At 45.9% G+C, this 26038-nt stretch overlaps 5 protein-coding genes across 9 annotated transcripts in view; 2 read left to right on the top strand and 3 right to left on the bottom strand.

Annotated features, from left to right (window-relative positions):
- Positions 1-14: 14 nt before the first annotated feature.
- On the bottom strand, positions 15-9579 carry LOC128262077 (uncharacterized). The gene is made up of 12 exons (XM_052996118.1): positions 9208-9579; positions 9022-9144; positions 8627-8955; positions 7714-8570; positions 2166-5847; positions 1654-2106; positions 1448-1597; positions 1171-1392; positions 861-1109; positions 679-802; positions 457-617; positions 15-387 (listed from the first exon to the last, which is right to left on the bottom strand). Exons 1-11 carry the CDS (start codon positions 9344-9346, stop codon positions 550-552), a joined length of 6396 nt encoding a protein of 2131 aa, XP_052852078.1. The 5' UTR covers positions 9347-9579; the 3' UTR covers positions 15-387; positions 457-549.
- Positions 7023-18263, top strand: LOC128262076 (centromere-associated protein E-like). Of its 3 annotated transcripts, XM_052996116.1 has the most exons (13): positions 7023-7260; positions 10148-10329; positions 10393-10515; positions 10571-10917; positions 10974-11887; positions 12006-12170; positions 12473-16067; positions 16124-16396; positions 16454-16621; positions 16676-16942; positions 17012-17129; positions 17190-17698; positions 17754-18263. In XM_052996116.1, the coding sequence occupies exons 2-13, from the start codon at positions 10191-10193 to the stop codon at positions 17898-17900; spliced, it is 6765 nt and encodes a 2254-aa protein (XP_052852076.1). In that variant the 5' UTR covers positions 7023-7260; positions 10148-10190; the 3' UTR covers positions 17901-18263. The 3 variants fall into 3 exon arrangements, with proteins under 3 accessions (XP_052852076.1, XP_052852075.1, XP_052852077.1); XM_052996115.1 differs by lacking the exon at positions 7023-7260 and having other exon boundaries at positions 10055-10329; XM_052996117.1 differs by lacking the exons at positions 7023-7260; positions 12006-12170 and having other exon boundaries at positions 10055-10329.
- LOC128262083 (protein abrupt-like) lies at positions 18207-22408 on the bottom strand. 2 transcript variants are annotated; one of them, XM_052996130.1, is made up of 3 exons: positions 21992-22408; positions 21211-21924; positions 18207-20365 (listed from the first exon to the last, which is right to left on the bottom strand). In XM_052996130.1, exons 2-3 carry the CDS (start codon positions 21902-21904, stop codon positions 19932-19934), a joined length of 1128 nt encoding a protein of 375 aa, XP_052852090.1. In that variant the 5' UTR covers positions 21905-21924; positions 21992-22408; the 3' UTR covers positions 18207-19931. The 2 variants fall into 2 exon arrangements, with proteins under 2 accessions (XP_052852090.1, XP_052852091.1); XM_052996131.1 differs by having other exon boundaries at positions 22354-22371.
- LOC128263418 (centrosomal protein of 128 kDa-like) lies at positions 22384-23445 on the top strand. Its single transcript, XM_052998451.1, has 3 exons — positions 22384-22413; positions 22491-22880; positions 22936-23445. Exons 1-3 carry the CDS (start codon positions 22384-22386, stop codon positions 23080-23082), a joined length of 567 nt encoding a protein of 188 aa, XP_052854411.1. The 3' UTR covers positions 23083-23445.
- LOC128262080 (protein abrupt) overlaps positions 23389-26038 on the bottom strand; it is a 53777-nt gene continuing 51127 nt past the window's right edge. For both annotated transcript variants that reach the window (XM_052996124.1, XM_052996127.1), the window contains exon 9: positions 23389-25547. In XM_052996124.1, the coding sequence (XP_052852084.1) occupies positions 25114-25547 (434 nt within the window). In that variant the 3' untranslated portion in view covers positions 23389-25113. The remainder of the gene's footprint in view (positions 25548-26038) is intronic.

The following is a 26038-nucleotide window of genomic DNA, read 5'->3' as shown; positions in this document are numbered from 1 at the left end:
AAAAAAAACGCGTTTTTTATAAAATGATTTATAAATAAAATAAATTAATGATTCTTTTAATTACGATAACTTATAGAATATAGACTGCCGTTTAAGTCTTTTAAGTAATAACATTTTTCGGATTAGTATATACAACTAATTACAAATACAATTCAATTTGCTTATCACTTTTGTTCAGAGAGTTTTTAATAGTGACTAATGGACAGAAACTTAACATTTAAGAATGAACATAAACAGAAAAAAGAATTATAAATTTAAACTTCAACCTTGACAAGATAACACTTAACAAGATAACTTAATACTTGAATTACATCCAACGTGACTTATTTGGCTGCGTCTTAGCGACCCTCTTAGTGTATTTGTTTTTTTCTCGCAGAGTGGCGATTTCTGGGTGGAAACGGAAACATTTGTTAAGAAATTAAAGACAAAAATTAATATTTTAAAAGGCAGACCCACCATTTTTGAGTAAACTAATATTGAAAGTGTTGATGATCTTTTGTTGTTCAACTCCTTGACGGAAGATCATCTTTAAATTAAAGCTTGTTTTCTCTAAGATTGTCTCCAGTTCGAATTCAGTCTGTGTTTGCAGCTTGGCTCCGCACAATCGCAATTGATTTCTGTAGTGGAAGTCATATTGTATGGAAAATAACACCTCGTAGCAAACTGAATTTCACTCACCCGAGAAATTTGTCGTATTGGCGCAATCCTGAAAGTCGTTCCAGTTAGACTGCCTGCGGCGTTCATCGTATGCCGTGATCCTTCGATTTTTCCGCTCCGTGGACTCAATCAGCATTGAGGGTTTCTTTAAAATAATAATTATTTTTAAGAGAGTTTTTTGTTTTCTGGCTAAATATAAGTACCATTGCCACACTGGGAGTAGCACTGCGATCCAGAGTTTTCTTCGTAGTCGGATTTCCGTTGGAGATATTCGATTTAAACGACCCACAAGATTTAGGTGGTTGAAAAGCGGCCAGTTCGAACTCAAGCTTAGACATGATCTCGCTGAGCGAGCACAGCTTTTCCTCTAGATTGCGCTTATCCTCCAATAGACTGCAGATGGTGCCGTCCATGCGCTCCTTTTCGGTTCGGAAATTGCTTTCCCTGGATTTCTAAAACCAAAAAAAAATGGGATTTAAATCCACTAAGCTACCAGCATCACGATAATATTACCAGAGCTGATCGTAACTTCTCAGATTCTTTTGTGAGTTCAACAACCTTGTGTCCCAATTCAAGGCTTTTGTTATTGGCCGCCGTCATGGCTAATTGGTGTTCACTCGAGGACTCGTGAAGGGATGTCAACTGAATCTTAAGCCGAGCATTGTCTTCATCCTTCTCTTTAAGAATGGAAAGCTTTTCCTCCAAATGCTGTTTGTATGTTCGTTGATTGGATTTCTAAAAATAAAAAAATTCAATGAACGTTCAAATTAGGTACCAGGATCAATATTACCAAAGTTTTTCGTAGTTTTTCGCACTTCATTGTGAGTTTCTCATTAAGCGAACACAATTGTTTCTCCAGGCTGCGCTTGTCTTCCAATAAATTTGAAATGGTGCCGTTCAACTGATCCTTTTCCTTTAGGAAACACGACTCCTTGAGTTGCTAAAGAATGATTGAATGAAAAACCTTGTAGACAATTAGGAACCCTCAATTATTACCAAATCGGATCGCAGCTGTTCGCATTCCTTTGAGAGATCGTTAATCCTCTGCTCCATTTCGAGGCATTTGTTATTTGCCGATTCCATGGCTAATTTGTTCTTAGTCGAGGCTTCTTCCAGAGATGCGAGGGCTGCCTCGTTGGATATTAACTGAGTCCTCAGTCCACCATTGGCTTCATCTTTCTCCTTGAGATCGAAACGAAGACTTTCGCATTTCTTCAAGAGATCGTTAACTTTTTGTCCCATTTCAAGGCTTTTATTATTGGCCATATCCATGGCCAATTGGTTCTTAGACGAGGCTTCCTGGAGAGACGCCAGTACTGTCTTATGGGCTTCCTCCTTCTCTTTAAGAATTACCATCTCTTCATTCAGCTGTTGTTTGTCCTTTTGCAGACCGAATATTATTGACTCCAAGTTTTTGTTTTCTCTCTGGAAATTCTTAGTTTTGGTTTCCTGAAATAAAAAGTTTTCATAGAATCATAAAGACAGGAGATTATGAATATTAAGCTCACCAGATCCGACCGGAGATTTTCGCACTCCTTGGACAATTCCCCGGTTGCGATGCGGCCCAGCTCCAATTTGCGACTCAACTCCGTGGATCTCTGAGCGAATTCTTCTTCCTTGGCTTGCATTTCCTCCGCGAGGCATGTCTTCGATTGTTCCAGCTTGTCCAGACTTTCCCTCAAGGAGGCAGTCAGTGCTTGCTCCTCTGCCAGCATGTGCTGCAGATCGTGGGATTTGCTCAGCTTCAGTTTAAGCACCTCGTTGCCAGCCTCAAGGTTATCCTTTATTTCTTGCAAGGATTTAAGCTTCAGCTGCAGCTCGTTCATTGATCCCTTGAGCTCGGCCACCTCGCGTTTAAACTCCTCTGCCTGGACTGACATCTGCTCCTCGACTTTATTGACCTGCGCCACCAGAACTAGTTGATCTGTGCATGCAGAGGTCTTTGCATCCACAGCGCTCTTCAGTTCCGAACGAAGTTGGTCCAATTCAACATCTCGACTGGAAATTTCCTCCTCCGAAGCTAAGAGATCCGCATGCAGTCGCTCCACTTTCTTTTGCAGATTGCACGACAACTCATTGGCCTCGGATAGACAAATTTTCAGCCTATCGTGCTGGGAAACCAGGTCGTCCTGGGCCAGAAGTTTGAGTTTGGCACCGTGCAGTGCTTCTTCGAGATCGCTTATCTTGGCCGTGAACGTATCTAGCTTCTCCATCAAATCACACTTGTCCAACACCAGCACATCCGTTTGCGATTCAAGTTCCTGTGGTTTCTGCTTTTGAATCTGAATCTCAGACTGCAGGGTCATCTTCTCCTGTCCCACTTTCTCCAAGTCCACAACCTGCTGATCCTGGATGTCATTGATCTTCTCGAGTCGTTCACCCCGCTCTCCATCCTCTGTGCCATTCTGGTCGCCAGAGTGCAATTGCCTTTGCAATTGCTCCTGGCTTTTGTCGTACAGGAGCTGTAGTTTGGTTTTCTCAGCTTTTAGATTATCCAAGGCCAATTCCCGATTGGATTTCGTTTTCTCCAGCTCAGCTATTTTGTCTTCCATTACTCTTCTCTGACTGATCATCTCCTCCAGGGTGATTTCCATCTCCTCAAGCTTTGAGGATGCCTTCTCTCGCTCCTCCTCGGCTTGGCTCAACTGCTCCTTCATGGTGAGTCGCACATGACTTATCTCCGCCTTGTGATCAGCTTCAATCCTGACCTCTTTCGCCTCGGCCTCGGCCAATTTCTCTTTCAGGATTTCTCTGATTTTCTCTAGCTCCGCCTGGTGCTGGGCAGTCAATTTGCTTCTCTCCTCCTCCGCGTGGGTAATCTTTTCCTGGAGAATGCCTCTAATGCCCTCCAACTCCGCCTGACAGCGAGCCGTAACGCTGGAGAGCTCCTCCCCGGCCTGCGATAGCTGATCCCTTAGGGTGGCCACACTGCTCTCATAACGCTCCTTGCTCGCCTCCAACTCCTGGCTGTACGAGCGGAACTTGGCGCGGTTCTCGTGCTCGCTCGTCTCCATCTTCACCATGTACTCCAGCTGAATGGCGTTAATTTCATCCGTCTTTTGTTTTTCCAGAATACAGAGATTTTCTTTGGCCCTCTTCAATGATTCTTCGAGCTCCTCAACTTGTTTTTCGTAATCGTAGGCAGCGATTGTCTGCTCCTGCTTCGCTCGCTCAAGTTTCAGCGATTCCTCTGCTTTGATGCTGCGGTCAACGAGGTTGGCATTCCTCTGCTGCAGCTGGTCAATGAGGCTTAGGTCATCGGACAGCTTCTGCGCCTGGCGATCCAGCAGTTCCTGCTTCTGATGGGCATCCTCCTCCAGCTCAGCAACCCTCAGTTCCATCGACAAGCAACGCTCGCCCATTTCCTCAATGTCCGTCTGCAACTTGGCAATGTTACTGTCCTTGAGCTGCATCTGCTTCAGCTGGCTCTCCAGTTCGGCCTGCAGGTGGCACACCTTGGTTTTCAGCTCAGCCAGGGATTCCTTGAGAGTGACGACCTCCTGCGATTCGTGATCTCTTTTTGCGGGAGATGTATGGCAAGCTATCAGGGTTTCCTCGTCGGGAGGACATTCGAGCAAGCTATCGCTCATGGAGCTTTCGGTGGTTACTTTATCTGGCTGATCCCGCGCATTTTGTTTCTCCAGGGACTCGATCTGGCGCTGATAGTCCTCCACCATGTTCTCCAGGATACTCTTCTCTACAAATGCAGATTCCAGGCTGATTATCTGTTCGCGCAACTCATTAATAGTTGCTTCAGCGTCACCGATTAGCGTATTCTTCTCTTTCACTTCCTGCTCCAATTGGGAAATCACACTGCGGAGTCGCTCCTCCTCTCCCATATCAGCCTGTTCCTGGGTTAATCGCCTGATCTGGAACCTGTGTTGCTTGAAGGAACCCTTGAGGCTGATGGAATCGGATGTATCCAGCTGGCGACTGTCGCTCGCGATAAAATCCGCAGACTCTAGGCAAAGCTTTAAGCCAGGCTCCTCCAGATCCCGATCCAAGTTGATGGCTCTAAAGAGGCGACTGCAGCCGGAATGGTGCTGGAGTTCGATCTGGTTAATCGATTCAGACAGCTGGACAAACTGCTGTAGGAGATCACTGTCTTGGTCGAGGTCGTGCTCCGGTTCACTGCACTCGGTGCCCACACCGGATGACTTCATGGAGTCCACTTCAAAGCTGGAGGGGCGCTGTTTGAGCTCCTCACGCAGGGCGTCGTTCTCCTGCACACTTTCCATCAGTTGGTTGGAGAGGCAGTCGTATTCGCTTTGGATCTCGGCAAAGTTTGCCTGCAAGTCGGAGAGTTGTGCCTTAAGCTCTCGGTTCTGCGCCTTGAACTCCTCGGCCAGAGATTCGGGATTGGGGGCTTCCAATAGCTGGCGCTGGGCCTCCTCCACTCTCTGCTTGAGAGTTCCAATTTCAGCCTGCAGCTTCGCGTTGTCCGCCTGCAGCTGCTGGCACTGTTCCTCAGATCTTTGCTCCAGACGGTCGTACTCCAGCTGCAGCTTTTGGTACTTCCGCTGGATGGAGTGGTACTCGGCCTGCATGTTCTCGATGGCCAGCTGCTGGGCCTGGCCCTGCTTCTCCAGGGTGTCGTAACGCGCCTGCAGCAGTCCAAAGTCATCCTGGGCCGAGGATATCTGCCTGGAGAGGCGCTCGCAGTCGGTGGTCCTCTGGGACACCTCGCAGCTGGCCTGGCTGAATGCCGACTGCACGCTTTCCAACTTGGTGCGCGTGGCAGCGATTTCGGCTCGCAGCTGATCACACTGGCAGGCGATCGACTCGAGGCCCGTGGCATCTGCGGCGGGCAGAAGGTGCTCCAGCTCCTGGCACTTGTTGCAGATCCTCTCGCAGCTGGACTCCAGGTCGGGGCACATCGTGCGCATGTGCTCCTCCTTGCTGTTGCGAAGCACATCCCGCGACAGCTTCTGCAGCGACTGCTGCAGGCTCTCGATGGTGGAATCCTTTTCCGAGAGGGCCGAGAGCAGCTCGCTCTCCACCTGCTTGGACTTGGTCTTGTGGGACTCGATGCGCAGCTCGTGATTCACCGCCGCCTCACTGTTCTCCATCTCCAGCCGCTCGATGGTCTCCTTCAGCCTCTTTACCTGCTCCTCGTACTTCTCGATCGTCTCGTTCGCTACCTGGTTGGATGCAGTAAGAGCAGAGACCTCGGCCTGCAGGGCATCGCAGCTGGAATGGCAAGGAAAAAAGAGTTAGTTAGTTAGGAGTGAATAAAGAAATCTGGGATCAACTAAGAAACATTTTCCCCCGTTTACTTTTCCAGTGCGTAGCCAAGGAAAACTGTTTACTCCGACTGACTAAATGGCTAAATGGAAGCTGTCCGAGGCAATCGGGCATTTGGAAAAGACCACTAAAAATAGAAGCAGCTGGCGGCATTCAAGTTGAAGTTGCACCAGGCGAGGTGTGTGGGATACACAGAATTATGTGCATAGTTACAGTGGCGGGCATATTTAGAGCATACATAATTGTTTTATTACATATTTGTTTAAAAATCTTCAATATTTATTTTTAAAATGCTCGTAGTTTTAGTAAGCTTTTAGTTTTAACTATAAGTTTGCTTCATATATAAATAAATAATACAAAAAAAATATTTGTTTTTTAAACATGTATTTTAAAATTGTATTTATTTTAAACAAGTGAATATTTAACAAATTTTTGAAATTGAAAATGATTTTTAAACTGCATTAGATCCTTATTAAATGAAATAACAAATTTTTTATAATTTAATAGACTAGACTAAACTTCTTCTAAACCGAATGATTGTTAATATGTAACCAACTAATAGGGAAGTAAAAATGTAAATAAATTCAGTTTGACAGCACAAGCCCAATACCTTATCGATGGTAAAGTTATAAGGTATTAATTTCAATTATTTATACTACTTTTATGGCAAGCTTGAAGGAAGTATTAATGCGCAGTGCTATCACAGCGACCGCAGCTGTCCCTGTGGATTGGTAGATGCAAATCTTTCACCCTAGTCACTCACTCACTCAATCGCTCACTCTCTCGGTTGCAGTTAGCCAATCTATATGCGTTACATCACAGTCTATAACGTCGGTGGATGGGCAGTAGGGCCGACGTCATCGACCACCCAAGACGATCGGTGGTGGCGGGTGGCGGAATAGATTGGAGGTGGAGGTGGAGAAACGTGCTGGCTGTGGGACAGCGGCAAATACAATGAGCATTTCGGAATTCAAGCGATCAAATTATCAAGAATTTGGCCAGTTAACTGGCTTGTCCATCGGCCGACTGCCTTATCGCTGTGCCAGAGCCACAAAAACAAAACGATCGGCGGTCTATTCGCGAAACTGGCTCACATGCCTGCTGCCTGCCTCTCTGCACTCCCGGATTCTCCACAGAAATGTTTCTTTCTCGGCGGCTATTTGCGTTGGCGTTTGTTTTGTTTTCGATTTCTACGCGACCGCACTCCGAGTGGAACTCACTTGCCCTCTTCGCAGCAACTGCCCTGAGAAGAAAGCGAGGAGAGCGAGCGAAGACTGCGCGAGAAGACTGCGCGTAGAAGAGCTCGACGCGATCTCCACCACATTTACTACTCAGGTGCCAGGTGAGCGGGCTTCAGAGGTGAGTTACCATTTTTAAACTTATCAAATCTTCAAGTCAGCCTATCAAGCATGGAAAACAGATATGAAATAATAGTAATGACCCAAAAAATAATTAGTTTATGAACTCCGAGCTAAAGACATAAAATTGATTAAGTTATTTTCCTTATAAACTCCGAGCTAAAGACATCACAATTCGCAGGTTTTGAAAATAAAGAAAACTGCGCAGATTAAGAGGACAACCCAATGTAAAGATATACTTCGATACTTTTTAACAATAGAATGGTTGGGATAGTAGAATAGAATAATACACGCCGGCTTAGGTATTTATACTTTGATACTTTTTTATGCGTTTGCAAAGGAATGCATACGTCGGGCAAGCCCATACTTCGTTTTGTCATACTTTTAAGTGAAAGTGATTTCACAATTTAGAAGGTTTAGGCTTAAAAAATATATAATCAAATTGTTGACTTACTTTTGAATGGACTGCTGTTCCTTTTTGATTACTGAAGGAATATTGCTCGCCGCCTCTTTCTCAAGTAATTTCGGCACTGCAGGTATAAAGTCCATACTATCAGCTGGTACAAATTCCTCCTTCAGAGCCGGATTTATGCTGATGGTTTTGGGTGCGACATCCCGTCGATTGGAGTGGTTAGAGTTTGGGTAAAACATTGGTTTCGGCAGGTTAGACGTCTTCGAAGGTCGGGGCAAACGTGATTCCTCTGACAGAGCGGGCAGTAGAGTTGTGGCAGTCTCCGCTTCTGGGCCCGATGCTGGAGAGGTCCAAGTGCAGCGTCGCTTCTGAAGGCGCTGATCATTCAGCGAGGAGCTCGAAATTATCTTCAGCATGTCGCGCTTAATGCGCCGCTCCAGATCCTGCACCTTCAGTTGGCTCTCATTCTTGCGCTCCTCCTCGGCGAGCTTATCCCTATTCATCTTGATCTCGCGCTCTATGCGCTTCATCATTGTGGCCTCGGATACCATCTCGTTCACCTGCGGCTTGATGCGAATCTTCTTGGCACGCGTGGCGAAGCTCAGGGTGGACTGCGACTCCTCCATGATCGCGGGATTGATTGTGCAGATGATCGAGGTAAATGCTTTGCCGCCCAGTGAAGCCTGCAGGATGCGGGTGAGCTTAGAGCTGCGGAAGCTGACAAACTTGTCCGCGTTCTCAGACAGGCTCTTTATCACGTTGCTGAGGAAGAGCAGGCTTTGGCACCCTCGGGCAGCCGAATGGTTCGCCCGCTCTGATCCAGCCAGATCCACCAGGTTTAGCACGCTCTGGATTACGACGTCGTCGTCGCTGCGGTCCGACTTGCGGGACTCAATGATCTGTGGAACACAGATTAGCATGACTTGGTACGGGAAAAATTGCCCAAAGGACTCACAATACGGAAGATGGCGTGCGAGTGGCTGGTCTCGCCCACGGTGCGCTCCTTGTTGCCCGTGCAGAGGAGGCGCAGCAGGTCCTCCTCGCCGGTTATGATGCACTCCTCGCAGTTCACGGTCACGATCCCGTTGCCGGACTCATGGATCTTGAGGTCCTGGTTCTTCTTGTTCAGCAGGTCGTAGATCTTTTCATTGTAGATCTCGATGTAGCCCACGCGCAGAAGGAAGTCGCGGTCCGTCTCACTGGAGATCTGCTGAAAGATCTCCTTGGCGGCCAGCACCATGACGCCCGGGTTTTGGCCGTCGCCCATCATCGTGTGTGTCTTGCCTGCATGGTGTGCATTTTATTAGGTACATAAATATTCATGGGAGTATATATAGCACAAGTACCCACCCGACGACGTCTGGCCGTAGGCAAAAATAGTTCCGTTGAAGCCCTGCATGCAGGCGTGCACGATGTGCTTGGCCATCCGGTCGAACACCTCCTGGTTGCTGGCGCCCTCACCGAAGACATAGTCTGCAAGTGGAAAAGGGGATCTTCAGAACTGGGATACGGACTCGCATGACCAGGGAGACTCACCGAAGACGCAGGGCTCCGCGTGGCTGTCCGCCAGGTGGATGGAGCGGCCCTCCTTCACCTGCCACAGGGAGGTGAGCCCGGGCTCACATGGTCGCACCTTGATGCACACCTGGATGGAGCTGGCGTTCTTCGAGGCCATCTTTGCGGTTCCTTAATATCAACAATTTACGATACGGACATGGACAGATTTTAGAGTTTTAGGAAAGCTTAATAATCGACATATTTGTTGCTCTAATTAATTCGAACAAATACCGCTTCGAAAACGAACCAGTTCCAGAAGCGAGATGTCAATGGTGTTTTTTCGGTTATCGATCCTTTTGGAACTAGAAAAAAGCTCATCAAAAATTAACCCAAAAATTGTCTAATAAGTTTTTATCGGGGCCCCGAAAATACATGGATTCTGAAAATTTACACGCGGTCGGGGCTTAGTATTTTTGACCTACATAAGTCTTCGGGGAATAATGACTAATAATGGAAATATAACTGTTTTTTTCAAAATGCAAAGATTAATATCAATTTGAACAAAAAATTAATATCAATTGGTTTCTAATTCGGCACGCAGAGTTGCAATTGTTAGTACTTAGTTTTTCGAAAAACCACAAATAAACCAGGAACCTAATATGGCCAATTCTTTGGAACTTGTGATAGTTTTTGAACACCCCACATAAAAAATCAGAGTTTTCCCATTACTCTAAAACTCGTCTCTAGTGTGAACGGGTCCTCACAAAACCGCCAAGAACTATTTCAGAACCAGTTACCCCAGATTATCGATATATGTATCGAACTAGTTCGGGACAACAAGCGATTATCGAAGCGGTTGCATCCCTGAAAACGCAAAGCGGTATTTGTTCGAATTTAACAGAGAATTAGCTAGAAACAAATATGTCTATCAATACTTGTTACCTGTGAAACATTTGAACGTTTGTTTGTCTCCATCCAGTGCTTTGTGTAACGCCAATTGTTAATATAAAGAAGCAATAAAGATGTCCGCGAAGAACGCCAGCTCCATCCAGGTGTGCATCAAGGTGCGTCCCTGCGAGCCCGAACTCACCTCCCTGTGGCAGGTGAAGGAGGGCCGCTCCATCCACCTGGCGGACAGCCACGCGGAGCCCTGCGTCTTCGGTGAGTCTCCCTGGTCATGCGAGTCCGTATCCCAGTTCTGAAGATCCCCTTTTCCACTTGCAGACTATGTCTTCGGTGAGGGCGCCAGCAACCAGGAGGTCTTCGACCGGATGGCCAAGCACATCGTGCACGCCTGCATGCAGGGCTTCAACGGAACTATTTTTGCCTACGGCCAGACGTCGTCGGGTGGGTAATTGTGCCATATACGCTCCTATGACTACTTATGTACCTTCTACTGCAGGTAAGACCTACACGATGATGGGCGACGGCCAGAACCCGGGCGTCATGGTGCTGGCCGCCAAAGAGATCTTCCAGCAAATCTCCACGGAGACGGATCGCGACTTCCTCCTGCGCGTGGGCTACATCGAGATCTACAATGAGAAGATCTACGACCTGCTGAACAAGAAGAACCAGGACCTCAAGATCCATGAGTCCGGAAACGGGATGGTGAACGTGAACTGCGAGGAGTGCATCATAACCAGCGAGGCCGACCTCCTGCGCCTTCTCTGTATGGGCAACAAGGAGCGCACCGTGGGCGAGACCAACATGAACGAGCGCTCCAGCCGCTCGCACGCCATCTTTAGAATTGTGAGGCCTTCAGACAGTTGATACCGTATCCAGTCATGCTAACTTCTATCCCGCAGATTATCGAGTCCCGGAAGTCTGACCGCAGCGCCGACGACGCCGTAATCCAGAGCGTGCTAAACCTGGTGGACCTTGCTGGATCGGAGCGGGCGGATCAGACGGGTGCGCGGGGAGCTCGCCTCAAGGAGGGCGGCCACATAAACAAGAGCCTGCTCTTCCTCAGCAACGTGATCAAGAGCCTATCCGAGAATGTGGACAACAAGTTTATCAGCTTCCGCGACTCCAAACTCACGCGCATTCTGCAGGCTTCGCTGGGCGGCAATGCCTTCACCTCGATCATCTGCACAATCAAACCCTCGATCATGGAGGAGTCGCAGTCCACCCTGAGCTTTGCCACGCGTGCCAAGAAGATTCGCATCAAGCCGCAGGTGAACGAGATGGTCTCCGATGCCACGATGATGAAGCGGCTGGAGCGCGAAATCAAGGAACTGAAGGACAAGCTGGCCGAGGAGGAGCGCAAGAACGAGAGCCAGCTGAAGGTGCAGGATCTGGAGCGGCGCATCAAGAGCGACATGCACAAGATCATCTCGAGCACATCGCTAGGGGACAAGTGTCGGCAAAAGCGTCGCCGGACTTGGTGTCCGACCGCTTCGGGCCTGGAGTTGGACCCTCCTGAGTCCGGCATCGCGAACGACCGTCTTGTCCAATTCTCAAAGATGTCTGCATTACCGAAACCAACGTTCTTTCCCCATTCCAATTTCGGCAGACGATTGGCTAACATTCCCCAGACCATTAACATTCTCAGTTCCCTGGACATTAGCACAGATGGCAACGTGGACGACGAGCAGTTCCTGCCGGCAGAGTTCGTTGACTTCGGCTCCCCCGGCGTGGATGTCCAGATGGCCAGGCTGACCAGCAGGCAGCTGCCAGACCTTGCCCTGACGCCCATCACGAGTCAGATGGGACCCGTAACGTGAGTACCCTCTGACCATGCTTTACCCTCGCCATGCTTTTGACCATCTTTCATGCATAACACTACCTAACACTCGCATCCATCTACGCACAAATAACACGATCATCTGCTTGCGCAGCAAGGAGAAGATCAAGAGGGAGATCCAGGACCTGCAAATGTTCACCAGTTTAGAGAAGCAGTGCGAAGCGGATTTTGAAGAGGTGAAGGTTTTGAAAGAAAGGCTGGAAGAGAACACAGCTCAGCGGGAGCAGTTAGAGCTAGATTATTCCACCGAAAAAGAGCGGTGAGTGCAAGGGGCTTTTCCCAAGGAAATGATTGATCATACTTGGAATAAAAAAGGAATCTAGCTTCATAGTTGGTTGATCATTCGTCCGATTTTTGGCTTTCGGAAGCTATTTATAATGAATAACAAGAAATTCAGTTTAGTTTTTAAGTGTCGAATAACAAAACCTAGTTTCTAAGAAAAAAACAGCTAATAAATTATAGCAAAACTAATCTATGAAGATCAATAATTTATTCCAGCTTTATTCTTTCATAATACAGATACAGAATTTAACTAAGTATTTCTTACTTTTATTATTGTAGATGCGAGTCTCTGCAGGCAGAGGTCACCAACTTGACAGCTGCCAATCAGGCAGCGAATTCGAAGATCCACGAATTGGAGGATCAGCTGAGTGCTCTGAAAGAGACTATGACCGCATTGGAAGTGGCAAACCGCGATGCAGTGAGCCTGGAGTTTGAATTCGAGGCCCACAAGAAAACGTCGAAACTGCGTGTGAATGACTTGCTCTCAGTACTTTCAGAGAAAGACTTGGCGATAGAGAAATTGCGAAACTCCCTCGAAGAATGCAATCGGGAAGCGCTGCGCAACAGCAAGGAGGCCAGAATGCGTTCCATTTGCCAAGCTCCCGAAGAAAGCGTCGACGGAATTTGCAATAAGTGTGAGCAACTGGAGCAACTGGCCGAAAAAGTGGAGTCCTGCGAGTGTGATAATCTGCGAGCCGAGATCGCCGCCACTCGTGCCAAGTTGGACAGTATGCAGTCGGCCTTGAGCCAGGCAAGCAGTGAGGTTGCAGTAAATACCACGGACTGCGAGCGCCTCTCCAAGCAGATATTCGCCAGCCAGGATGACTTTGAACTGCTGCAGGCGAGGTACGACACCCTGGAACAGCAGTGGCAGGGTCAGCAGCTGGCCATCGAGGCATTGCAGGCGAACCACGACACTGTTCAGGCGAACTACCAAAAGCTGCAGGAGGAGTACGAGCATCTGGAACGCACGTCAAAGGCTTCCGAGGCGGAAATCGAAACTCTCAAGGAGCAAGTGGTGGAGGCCCAGGGCATGCTTAAGGATGCTCAGGACTCCGCGTGTCTGGCAGAAGAATTTAAGGCCAAAAATCAAGAGCTCAAAGCGCAACTCACTGATTTGCAGTCAAACTTGACCGAGATCCAAAGCGAATACGACTGCCTCTCCAACCAACTGATGGAAAGTGTGCAGGAGAACGACGCCCTGCGGGAGGAGCTCAAGCAGCGCCCCTCCAGCTTCGAAGTGGACTCCATGAAGTCATCCGGTGTGGGCAGCGATCCGGAGCACGAGCTCGACCAAGACAGTGACCTCCTGCAGCAGTTTGTCCAGCTGTCTGAATCGATTAACCAGATCGAACTCCAGCACCATTCCGGCTGCAGCCGCCTCTTTAGAGCCATCAACTTGGATCGGGATCTGGAGGAGCCTGGCTTAAAGCTTTGCCTAGAGTCTGCGGATTGTATAGAGAGCGACAGTCGCCAGCTGGATTCATCCGATTCCATCAGCCTCAAGGGTTCCTTTAAGCGACACAGGTTCCAGATCAGGCGATTAACTCAGGAACAGGTGATATTGCAGGAAGAAAGGCGACTCCTTGATATCATTTCACAACTGGAACAGGAGGTGGCTGAGAAAAGTGCCCTTATGGAGGCCACAGAGGCAACCATTAACGAGATGCGCGAGCAGATGAGCAGCCTGGAGTCTGCCCTACTGGAGAAGAGTGTCATAGTGAACAAGGTGGAGGACTACCAGCGCCAGATCGAATCCCTTGAGAAGCAAAATGCGGAGATGACAATGGTGTACGAGGAGCTGCAGGATAAAGTAATCAGGGAGAGCTCGATGAGCGAGAATCTGCTTGTAATTCCGCCTGACGATGATACCCTGCCAGGCTTCCTGCCCACTACTCCCGGTAAGAAAGATCAGGAACCGCAGGAAGTGGCCACTCTCAAGGCTTCCCTTGCTGAGCTGAGGACCAGGGTGTGTGCTATGCAGGAGGAGATCGAGAGCCAGCTGCGTCAAATGCAACTCAAAGACGAGAACATAGCCAAGCTATATACGGAAATCGAGGAGATGAGCGAGCGCTGCCTATCAATGGAGGTGAGGATGGCGCAGTTGGAGGAGGATGCCCAGCAGAAGCAGGAGCTACTGGATCGCCAGGCCCAAAAACTGTCCGATGATGTACGCCTCATTGATCAGCTGCAGGAGAAAAATGCTCAACTTGTCCAGCAAACTATAAAAGCGGAGGGTCCCTCAGAATACGTTAACCAAATCGAGGAACTTCGAGAATCGTTAAGGACAGCAAACGAAGAACTAAGGGACACGAAGAGGGTAAAAGAGGATGAAATCAATGCCATGCAGCTGGAGTACATGATGAAGATGGAGGCCAGCGAGAGCGAGAACTGCGCCAATCTCCGCTTGTACAGCCAGGAGTTGGAGGAGTGCAAGGATCGCTATGAGAGCAGTGTGGCCGCTTTAAAGGATCAGCTAACGCAGGCCGGAGAAGAGCTTTCCAGTGTTACGGCTCGCTGTCAGGCGGAGTTGGAGGGCATTAGAGGCACTCTCCAGGAAAAGATTACCCAAGCGGAGGAGGAAAGAAGCAAATTGAATGCCCAGCACCAGGCGGAGCTTAATGGAATAAGAGAAACCCTGGAGAAGAAGATGGCAGAGGCGGAAGCACAACAACTCAGTATTGAAACCACACTGAAGGAGCAGTTGAGTCAAGCAAAGGAGGAGTGCGAGAGGGAAACCTCAAAGCTTGAGGAAATGAAAATTACTCTTGAGGAGATGATAGGTCACAGAAACACAATGAGTGCTACAATTGCTGAGCTGGAGAAATCCAAATCTGATAACGAATTGGCGCTGGATAAAGTGAAAGCGGAGAGAATGCAATTTGAGAATCTGTACGAAAAATGCCAGGAGCAATTGCAAATTCAGTTGAGCAATAGGGTTCAGAATAGCTTAGATACTCAGGCACACAGTGAGCAACTAGAAAAGATCACTGAGCTGCAGGCACAGTGCGAGCAGCAAGTTCTAGACATGGAGAAGTTAAGTCAAGAAAAGATGACCCTGCAGCAGGAGATTCAGGAGGCTAATGAACATCTGTCAAACAGCCTGAAGAAACGTGAGGAACTTGAATTGGAATTGAATGCCCTTAAAACGCAGAATGTGATGGAGAAAAACGATTTAGAGGCAAAGCTTGAGACTTTCACTGCCAAGATGAGTGATCTCGAAGAAGCACTGCAAAAGGCGCAACTCAAGACACTTGGGCATGATGACCTAATTTCCCAGCACGAGCGACTCAAAATCTGTCTTACCGAGGCAAACGAATTGTCGTGTAATCTGGAGAAAAAGGTTGAGTGCCTGAATTCCGAACTGCTTACTTCCCAGGAAGGAATCTCTAATCGAGACGATGAAATCAAACAGCTTCGCTTGGAATTAAAGCACGCTTTGGATGCCAAGGATGCTACGAACTCGGAACAATCAGTACTGGTAGCTCAGCTTAAAGCAGTCGAGGATAAAATGTCAACTCAGGCAGGCAATTTCCAACGCGAGTTGGCCGATCTCAAGGGTTCAATGAACGAGCTGCAGCTGAAGTTTAAATCCCTGCAAGAAACGAAAGATAATCTTGAGGCTGGAAATGAGGAGCTTAAACTAAAGCTGAGGAATGCTCAGGATCTGCAGAGCGCGTTGGAAGAGGAGCAAAAACTGTGTACATCACTGAGAGAAAATATTGCCAATCTGGAACAATCAAAGGCTCGCCTCAAAGAGCAAATGCGAGTCGAAGTCGATCAAAGATTCATGGAGCTGAGTCGGAATTTTGAGCTGGGCCAAAACACAATCGGGGAACTAACAACGAAGTGCGAAAATCTGCGTTCCCAACTAGTAAGTCCAATTTCCATATCCACCTTAACATGATGATTCTATGGATACTTTTTTAGGAAACCGAAACCAATAACTTCCAAAGGAAAAAAGAGAGCTTGGACTTGATAATATCAGATTTGGAAAAGGACAAACAGGAGCTGGAGGAAAAGCTTTCCATTCTTAAAGAAAAGGATGAATCCATTGATCGTCTGAAGGCTCAGTTGACATCGAATGAGACAACTCTTTCATCTCTGCAAGAAGCCATGGAAGCGGCCAATAATAAAACCCTCGAAATGGGCCAGAAGGTTGATGAACATTCAAGAGAATGCGAGATGCTACGATCCGATCTGGTAAGATATTTAAGAGAATCCATTTTTCAAGATTTACTGAATATCTCTTTTTTGCAGCAAACAAAAGAAGCGTGTTTCCAAAAGGAAAGGAATGTTTCGGACGGTACCATTTCAAGTTTATTGGAAGAAAAGCGCTGCCTGGAAGAAAAGTTGTGCACGTTCAATGACATTTTGAGCAAGCATGAGGAATTAACAAAGGAGTGCGAGAAGTTGAAATCAACTCTGGTAACTTTCAAGGCATTTGGTTATTTGTTTGGTTTTTTAATGACTTTTCTTTAGAAATCCAAGGATGCCAGTATCCGAATGGAGAAGGAACGCATGGACGGTACCATCTCCAGTCTGCTGGAAGACAAGCGTAATTTGGAGGAAAAATTGTGCACGGTCAACGACATTGTGACTAAGCTTCAGGGTGAACTAACTGCTTTACAAGCACTCAAAGTGAACGGAAGCAACGCGTCCTTCGAGTCAAATGCCTCGAACGGATCGCCAGTTGCTGCGCCTGCTAGAAAGAGTTTGGACCGAAATCCTGGTGCCAGTGGCCCAAGGGTGAATATTAGTTTAACCTGTGCACGTTATGATTACAATTCTTAAATTAATTAATTATCCTATTTGCAGAAATCGTTAACTTCGGATACTGAAGTGCGGAGGAATCGACGAATCAGCGTTCACGATGAGCGGAGGCAGTCTTACTGGAACGACTTTCGGGAATGTGGCACCATGACGGATCCCGTAGGTAAGTGCAGTTGTTTTGGCCTGACTAACAAGATCTTTCAATCGAAACGAATAATTTCAGACAATAATTGCAACTGTGCGGAGCTTAACGCTAGGCTACAGGAGTGCCAGCGGGATCTGTTCATTCGCGAAAGCAAGGTGACTGCATTGAACATGGAGCTGAAGCACCATCCGCTGAAGGACGAGAATGCGCAACTGAAGAGGAGGGTTCTGGAGGAGCAGGAGAAGGCACGCGCCGAGCAGAAACGATTTAAGGCAAAGCTCCACGATCTTAACGCTCGGATCAATGATCTCACCGATGCTGCAGCCTCGTCCGCAATGCCGGTTGCCGACCAGCAAGAGCAGGCTAAAAAGAGTGTGAGGCCTGAAATGGTAACAAGGGAAACCCAGACGGAATCTGAACTGGAGGCAATACTGGAGAAAACAAACACAAAGTATCAGGATGCTGTTCAGTTGCTGCGTTTCCGCTACAACCTCATAAAAGAGCTGGAAGGGAAGGTCAGGCAAAAGGAAAACAACGACACTTCGAATATCACCTCACTTACAGCTGGTCAAAACAGTGCGCTTAAGGTACTTATCTTCTTAGCTGTTTAATTACTTGTTTATTGAACCATTATGCTTGCAGGCACAATGTGAAGCACAGAAGAGGGAACTAGCTGTCATCCGAAATAAATACGAGTCGGCGAAACGCGTATTGGGAATGCGGAAAGATGAGATGGATAAAATTCGAGCAAAACTAGCTCAATATGAAGCAGATGAATCAACTAAATAGGTTTCTATGTTGTCATATTTTTAGTGTACAGATCTTTAAGGCGTTGGTTTTAAGTTATCTTTTCTTTGTCATTTACAAGCCTTTTGAAAGTCATATTTTAAACTTGTAGTTAGCCTTTTAATGCGCGGGTAAAAACATACATTTAAAGCAAACATAATCTTAATAAGCTTAGGTTGAACATTTGCATAAATTGCCAAGTTTTTTAATTGCCTTTCGGGTGTTTTCAATTTAAACGTGTCTGTATTAGTTCATTTATAATATATATTCCACGTGAACTCGTTCCCCATATTTTGAGAAAAACACAGATTGTCTTCATAACGCGGCTTTATTGTAATGTCAATAAATATTTATATAACTTTCTAAGCACATGGATGTCTACTTATATTGCTTATGTAACGACTTTTAACTAATATATTTTAAACTAACGACTTAACCGAATTGCATTAGCCTTAAATGCATTTCAAGCCTAGAAAAATGCAATCTATTGCACTCCCCCTGCTCCAAAATCTGGGCAAGAGTGAGAGGAGGGAAAAGTGTCTAAAACCGAAGGTACAAACTAAACGGGGTAAATAAAAACCTAAAGATACTCGCCATGTTTTCTTTATTCACATAGTTTCTTTATTCACATCCAATATCTTGCTAAGCTATGTAAATGACTGAATCAAATCTCTTAATATGGGTAGTCAAAACACTCGAAATAAATTGTGGGTTCGGTCAAGGACTTACAAATAAATATCCAAGTAAATTACATTTAAATTAATTGAGGTAGAAAATTACTAAAGTAACACATATGTTGGTCATAAGGCAAGTGGTAGCGACTCTTGTAGAGTCATCTGTGCTCATCTCCGATTGAAGCTAACCATAAACCTAGGATAACTGAGGCATATTCGAACTAAACTAAATACATACAGGAAACGCGTAGTTGTTACATCTATCTATGTCTTGCTTGCAGTGCTGCCGCATAAACTAACTAGCCTAAATTACATTTAATTATGTGATTCGCACTGGACATCATTAGAGGGTCCACCTTCGAGTGCTAGCGACCGAATGCTGAGTATGCTGAGGTATTCAATTCTCTGACAAATAAGTACAGGCATTCATATGTTTTATCTTTAGGTCTATATACGTATACCGAGTGTGCACTGTATACCGTATGTGTGTGTATGTGTGTTGGTTGTATAAATAATCAATTTCTTGTATGCTGATCCCCCATTTGGGGTTGGGGCTTCTAAAACTACGGGCAGATCTCTGCTGTTGACAATTGGCAAGATTCCTGGAGACGGAGAGTACAGTGTACAGCGTACAGGATCATTCACAACTCATGGAAGTTTGAAGTTCGTTTTGGGGGGCTCAACTCTATCGCTGGCTGAGGTAGTTCGGTTGAGTTGTTCGGCCCGTTCCTGAGATATGGTAAGCACTGTGAGCCACCAAGGGACCGACTGGCCGACACTTGGAACTGGAAGGCTGTGGCATGCATGGCACATCTGAATTAACTGCTGGCGTCTGGTACAATACTAACATACGTAAGTGTTAAATGCGACGGATCGTTTGGGGGCTGGCTGCTCTGCTCTTCTGGTCTAACGTGAATATTTTCATGTATTTACAGGCTTCTTCTTTCAATGTGAAATCTATCTTACGACTCTAGACTACCATTATTACACTTTAGGTTTGTTCATGCGGGATGGGTTTGTCATTCATCTTCATCGACTTGTATACACAGCAGGTACTTGTGTATGTAAATATATATGTGTAAAGGGGTATATATATATATATATATATCTATATATCCGTATAGGTAGTAGGTATAGGTAGGTTTAAAAAGCACAACATCGATTTCTACTAGGCCAGCTCTGGCAGCGGCACAAATATGATTTTAGTCCTAGGTTTCACTATCGTATTGTATCGTATCGTACACATAAACTGGTATACATGAGGATAAGGCTACTCGTTACATATGTTCCATGGGTAATCGGTATACATCTGTTCACGTTTATATTCGTGCTGATCCTTTGCTGGAATCTCTGGCTGCTCCTATGTGTTGTGCACTCCCTCGTCCTCCGAGTAGTTCTCCTCGGCATCGGAGTTGGCCACCTCATGGTTGCTGCCCGACTGGTTGATGTCCAGGCCCAGGTCCATGGGCTCCGATCCGTCCCGCCTCAAGTCGCCCTCGTGGTCCGCTAACTCCTCGTGGCCCAGCATCCGGCCGCCCGAGTTGAGGGCCAGCGGTCGGTGGGCGTTTGGCGAGAGGCTGCCCGACGCCTGATCGTGCCGCAGTATGGGCTCAATGGTCAGGCCGGGTCCGCTCTGTCCAAAGGCGGGATTGCCGGCGGCCAGCTTGCTCAGATCGAACTGGCCGGGCATCAGTCCCGGCGGCAAACTGTCCAGACTGTGACCCATCGCATTCAGTTGGGCCATCTTGGCGCGCAGTGCGGCTGCAGCTGCCTGTTCCTGGGACATTCCCATTCCTAAAAATAAAAGAAAAAACGAGTTATTTACTGGATTCTCAATTTAAAAATATAGTTTAGAGCCCTTGGACTACTCCCCTCATCAAAATGCCTCAGCTCACAATATTTTCGAAACAATTAGCTCAGATTTTTTTACTTTAAGCAATTTAATTTGAAATTTAAATTTTAAAATAAAAAACTCTTTTAAATGGGCTCAAGTAGCACAATCTTTTGATATTAAACTTCACTTTTATTATATGTTTTTTTTTTTTTTAATAACTTTAAATATATCGCAAATTCTTCAGATTATTATTTATTATTATTATTTGACCGCGAATTCTTCAGCTAAATTCGGACTTTTTTATATTAAAAGACTGGTCTGTTAGTCATAACCCACGAAAAAGGTATCCAATTTGTATCGCTATAAAATGTATTGTAAAATTTTGACCAGAAAATTTTGACTAAAGCTGTTTCAGTTTTTGTTTGTCTGAGTGAAGTGAGTTTGTTTGTTTTGTTGTTTGGACCTTCTCGAGCTGGGCTGTTTTAAAGTTAAGTTAATGGAATCATAACCCATAACAGGAGCTGTGACCCGATAATACCATGATTCCATTACCTACACCCAGAAAAACCAATTCCTTGATTAAAGGAAAAACTGCCTTTTAAGAATAATGGACTAAACATGAACTAAAAGATGAGCCTATCAAATATTTTTAGAAAAAAACATCCTAAGAAATTACTTAAGTGATATGACCTTAAGTAATTTTTTCCTTAATTTTATGGTAGGCTCATCTTTTTTTTTCCCTAAAATTAAGGAGTTTGGCTTTCTGAGTATAGTGTACAATATTATCTATAGAACAGACACTCACCGAATGTGTTCTCCGTGATGAACTGCAGATAGGTGTCCAGGAGGGACTGGCCGGCGGCATTGCTGTTGGGCATCTGCACGCCCAGATCCTTGGGCTGGCCCAGGGCGGCAGCGGTGGCCGCCGCGGCGGCCGCCTCGTTCCGCATCCGGGCGTGCCCGAAGTTGCTCAGCAGGCTCTCGTGGTAGCGGCTCAGGTCGCTGCTGCTGCCGCCCATGCCATAGAGGCCGTTGCCCGTGGTCAGATCCTCGGGATCCTCGTCGGAGTCCTCGGCATCGTCCAGTGGTCCGCCGCTGGCGTTGCTCAGGTCCAACTTGGCCTGGCCACTTCCTACTCCGCCGCCGCCGGCGCCACCGCCGCTGCTGCCACCGCTACCGCCGGTGGGCGAGGCACGGGCCCTCAGCTCCGCCGGGGAGATCTTCACGCCCGCCTTGGCCAGGAGGCGCGAGGCCAGGTCCGGATCGAAGGCGCTGGGCATGGGCAGGACGGGCAGGTCCTTGGTGGAGATGCCGCGGTGCTGGCGCGACATGTGCGAGTGCAAGGAGTTGCGCGACTTGGCCACCGTGCCGCACAGGACGCATCGGTAGCCGGGACACACGGTGTGCTTGTCCTCCAGATGGGTGCGCAGCGTGTGGGCGGAGCGGTAGATCTTGCCGCACTTGGGGCAGGGACGCGGATCGGTGGCCCGCACTCGCATCTCCAGGGAGCGTCGCGAAACTGTAAGACACAATTAAATGCATATATTAGTTTGATTCGGGTCAAATGGTGTTCCGCGTGGAGAGACCAATGAAAAGGCAACTCAACTCGTCTTCGTTTGCTCTTTATTGTTCACCAAAATAGATTTGCATTCCCGCAGGCAACACAGATACAAGATACTCGTCGTTCTAGATACATTTGTTTTTGCCCCTCAGACAATTTTGCAAACTAAAATGGCATACAAACTGCTTGTTTTCTCTTGTTTTTAGGCTTTATAAACTACAATTGTAAAATTGTCCGCTTCGAAATAGAATTTATGTTTAGTCAATATCGAATACAGCCTCGATACTCGTCCTTCTTTAGCCAGTTTTGCACTGAAGCTTCGATTTTGGTTTTAAGTTTTGGTTTTAGTTTTTAGTGTGTTTTTGTTTTGATTAACATTATAGGAACCTTTTTACGTATGTCTGCTCTTGGAGTGTTATGCCGCCAATCGAATCGAATTACAGTTTAGTCAACCTAAGGTAATCAACAAAATATATCATCTCCTTGAATTTTCAACTTTCTCTAATACAAATCGTCCGCTGAAGGACGAGAATGCGCAACTGAAGAGGAGGGTTCTGGAGGAGCAGGAGAAGGCACGCGCCGAGCAGAAACGATTTAAGGCAAAGCTCCACGATCTTAACGCTCGGATCAATGATCTCACCGATGCTGCAGCCTCGTCCGCAATGCCGGTTGCCGACCAGCAAGAGCAGGCTAAAAAGAGTGTGAGGCCTGAAATGGTAACAAGGGAAACCCAGACGGAATCTGAACTGGAGGCAATACTGGAGAAAACAAACACAAAGTATCAGGATGCTGTTCAGTTGCTGCGTTTCCGCTACAACCTCATAAAAGAGCTGGAAGGGAAGGTCAGGCAAAACGAAAACAACGACACTTCGAATATCACCTCACTTACAGCTGGTCAAAACAGTGCGCTTAAGGTACTTATCTTCTTAGCTGTTTAATTACTTGTTTATTGAACCATTATGCTTGCAGGCACAATGTGAAGCACAGAAGAGGGAACTAGCTGTCATCCGAAATAAATACGAGTCGGCGAAACGCGTATTGGGAATGCGGAAAGATGAGATGGATAAAATTCGAGCAAAACTAGCTCAATATGAAGCAGATGAATCAACTAAATAGGTTTCTATGTTGTCATATTTTTAGTGTACAGATCTTTAAGGCGTTGGTTTTAAGTTATCTTTTCTATGTCATTTACAAGCCTTTTGAAAGTCATATTTTAAACTTGTAGTTAGCCTTTTAATGCGCGGGTAAAAACATACATTTAAAGCAAACATAATCTTAATAAGCTTAGGTTGAACATTTGCATAAATTGCCAAGTTTTTCAATTGCCTTTCGGGTGTTTTCAATTTAAACGTGTCTGTATTAGTTGATTTATAATATATATTCCACGTGAACTCGTTCCCCATATTTTGAGAAAAACACAGATTGTCTTCATAACGCGGCTTTATTGTAATGTCAATAAATATTTATATAACTTTCTAAGCACATGGATGTCTACTTATATTGCTTATGTAACGACTTTTAACTAATATATTTTAAACTAACGACTTAACCGAATTGCATTAGCTTTAAATGCATTTCAAGCCTAGAAAAATGCAATCTATTGCACTCCCCCTGCTCCAAAATCTGGGCAAGAGTGAGAGGAGGGAAAAGTGTCTAAAACCGAAGGTACAAACTAAACGGGGTAAATAAAAACCTAAAGATACTCGCCATGTTTTCTTTATTCACATAGTTTCTTTATTCACATCCAATATCTTGCTAAGCTATGTAAATGACTGAATCAAATCTCTTAATATGGGTAGTCAAAACACTCGAAATAAATTGTGGGTTCGGTCAAGGACTTACAAATAAATATCCAAGTAAATTACATTTAAATTAATTGAGGTAGAAAATTACTAAAGTAACACATATGTTGGTCATAAGGCAAGTGGTAGCGACTCTTGTAGAGTCATCTGTGCTCATCTCCGATTGAAGCTAACCATAAACCTAGGATAACTGAGGCATATTCGAACTAAACTAAATACATACAGGAAACGCGTAGTTGTTACATCTATCTATGTCTTGCTTGCAGTGCTGCCGCATAAACTAACTAGCCTAAATTACATTTAATTATGTGATTCGCACTGGACATCATTAGAGGGTCCACCTTCGAGTGCTAGCGACCGAATGCTGAGTATGCTGAGGTATTCAATTCTCTGACAAATAAGTACAGGCATTCATATGTTTTATCTTTAGGTCTATATACGTATACCGAGTGTGCACTGTATACCGTATGTGTGTGTATGTGTGTTGGTTGTATAAATAATCAATTTCTTGTATGCTGATCCCCCATTTGGGGTTGGGGCTTCTAAAACTACGGGCAGATCTCTGCTGTTGACAATTGGCAAGATTCCTGGAGACGGAGAGTACAGTGTACAGCGTACAGGATCATTCACAACTCATGGAAGTTTGAAGTTCGTTTTGGGGGGCTCAACTCTATCGCTGGCTGAGGTAGTTCGGTTGAGTTGTTCGGCCCGTTCCTGAGATATGGTAAGCACTGTGAGCCACCAAGGGACCGACTGGCCGACACTTGGAACTGGAAGGCTGTGGCATGCATGGCACATCTGAATTAACTGCTGGCGTCTGGTACAATACTAACATACGTAAGTGTTAAATGCGACGGATCGTTTGGGGGCTGGCTGCTCTGCTCTTCTGGTCTAACGTGAATATTTTCATGTATTTACAGGCTTCTTCTTTCAATGTGAAATCTATCTTACGACTCTAGACTACCATTATTACACTTTAGGTTTGTTCATGCGGGATGGGTTTGTCATTCATCTTCATCGACTTGTATACACAGCAGGTACTTGTGTATGTAAATATATATGTGTAAAGGGGTATATATATATATATATATATCTATATATCCGTATAGGTAGTAGGTATAGGTAGGTTTAAAAAGCACAACATCGATTTCTACTAGGCCAGCTCTGGCAGCGGCACAAATATGATTTTAGTCCTAGGTTTCACTATCGTATTGTATCGTATCGTACACATAAACTGGTATACATGAGGATAAGGCTACTCGTTACATATGTTCCATGGGTAATCGGTATACATCTGTTCACGTTTATATTCGTGCTGATCCTTTGCTGGAATCTCTGGCTGCTCCTATGTGTTGTGCACTCCCTCGTCCTCCGAGTAGTTCTCCTCGGCATCGGAGTTGGCCACCTCATGGTTGCTGCCCGACTGGTTGATGTCCAGGCCCAGGTCCATGGGCTCCGATCCGTCCCGCCTCAAGTCGCCCTCGTGGTCCGCTAACTCCTCGTGGCCCAGCATCCGGCCGCCCGAGTTGAGGGCCAGCGGTCGGTGGGCGTTTGGCGAGAGGCTGCCCGACGCCTGATCGTGCCGCAGTATGGGCTCAATGGTCAGGCCGGGTCCGCTCTGTCCAAAGGCGGGATTGCCGGCGGCCAGCTTGCTCAGATCGAACTGGCCGGGCATCAGTCCCGGCGGCAAACTGTCCAGACTGTGACCCATCGCATTCAGTTGGGCCATCTTGGCGCGCAGTGCGGCTGCAGCTGCCTGTTCCTGGGACATTCCCATTCCTAAAAATAAAAGAAAAAACGAGTTATTTACTGGATTCTCAATTTAAAAATATAGTTTAGAGCCCTTGGACTACTCCCCTCATCAAAATGCCTCAGCTCACAATATTTTCGAAACAATTAGCTCAGATTTTTTTACTTTAAGCAATTTAATTTGAAATTTAAATTTTAAAATAAAAAACTCTTTTAAATGGGCTCAAGTAGCACAATCTTTTGATATTAAACTTCACTTTTATTATATGTTTTTTTTTTTTTTAATAACTTTAAATATATCGCAAATTCTTCAGATTATTATTTATTATTATTATTTGACCGCGAATTCTTCAGCTAAATTCGGACTTTTTTATATTAAAAGACTGGTCTGTTAGTCATAACCCACGAAAAAGGTATCCAATTTGTATCGCTATAAAATGTATTGTAAAATTTTGACCAGAAAATTTTGACTAAAGCTGTTTCAGTTTTTGTTTGTCTGAGTGAAGTGAGTTTGTTTGTTT

The sequence above is a fragment of the Drosophila gunungcola genome, unplaced genomic scaffold (assembly GCF_025200985.1).
Source record: "Drosophila gunungcola strain Sukarami unplaced genomic scaffold, Dgunungcola_SK_2 000001F, whole genome shotgun sequence".
NCBI lineage: Eukaryota > Metazoa > Arthropoda > Insecta > Diptera > Drosophilidae > Drosophila > Drosophila gunungcola.
The sequence above is the reverse complement of the archived record's forward strand: the minus strand, read 5'-3'. Positions and strand labels throughout refer to the sequence as shown.

Coding starts and splice junctions, on each gene's coding strand:
- LOC128262077 (XM_052996118.1), bottom strand. CDS start 9,346: ATGGCCTCGAAGAACGCCAGCTCCATCCAGGTGTGCATCAAGGTGCGA. Junction 1,598..1,653: donor AACAGCTGCGATCCGATTTG/GTAATAATTGAG, acceptor ATCATTCTTTAG/CAACTCAAGGAGTCGTGTTT. Junction 1,110..1,170: donor AGAAGTTACGATCAGCTCTG/GTAATATTATCG, acceptor TTTTGGTTTTAG/AAATCCAGGGAAAGCAATTT.
- LOC128262076 (XM_052996116.1), top strand. CDS start 10,191: ATGTCCGCGAAGAACGCCAGCTCCATCCAGGTGTGCATCAAGGTGCGT. Junction 16,397..16,453: donor AGATGCTACGATCCGATCTG/GTAAGATATTTA, acceptor TCTTTTTTGCAG/CAAACAAAAGAAGCGTGTTT. Junction 16,622..16,675: donor AGAAGTTGAAATCAACTCTG/GTAACTTTCAAG, acceptor ACTTTTCTTTAG/AAATCCAAGGATGCCAGTAT.
- LOC128262083 (XM_052996130.1), bottom strand. CDS start 21,904: ATGCGAGTGCGGGCCACCGATCCGCGTCCCTGCCCCAAGTGCGGCAAG. Junction 20,366..21,210: donor CATCACGGAGAACACATTCG/GTGAGTGTCTGT, acceptor TTTTATTTTTAG/GAATGGGAATGTCCCAGGAA.
- LOC128263418 (XM_052998451.1), top strand. CDS start 22,384: ATGCCGCCAATCGAATCGAATTACAGTTTA. Junction 22,414..22,490: donor TCGAATCGAATTACAGTTTA/GTCAACCTAAGG, acceptor CGTCCGCTGAAG/GACGAGAATGCGCAACTGAA. Junction 22,881..22,935: donor GTCAAAACAGTGCGCTTAAG/GTACTTATCTTC, acceptor TTATGCTTGCAG/GCACAATGTGAAGCACAGAA.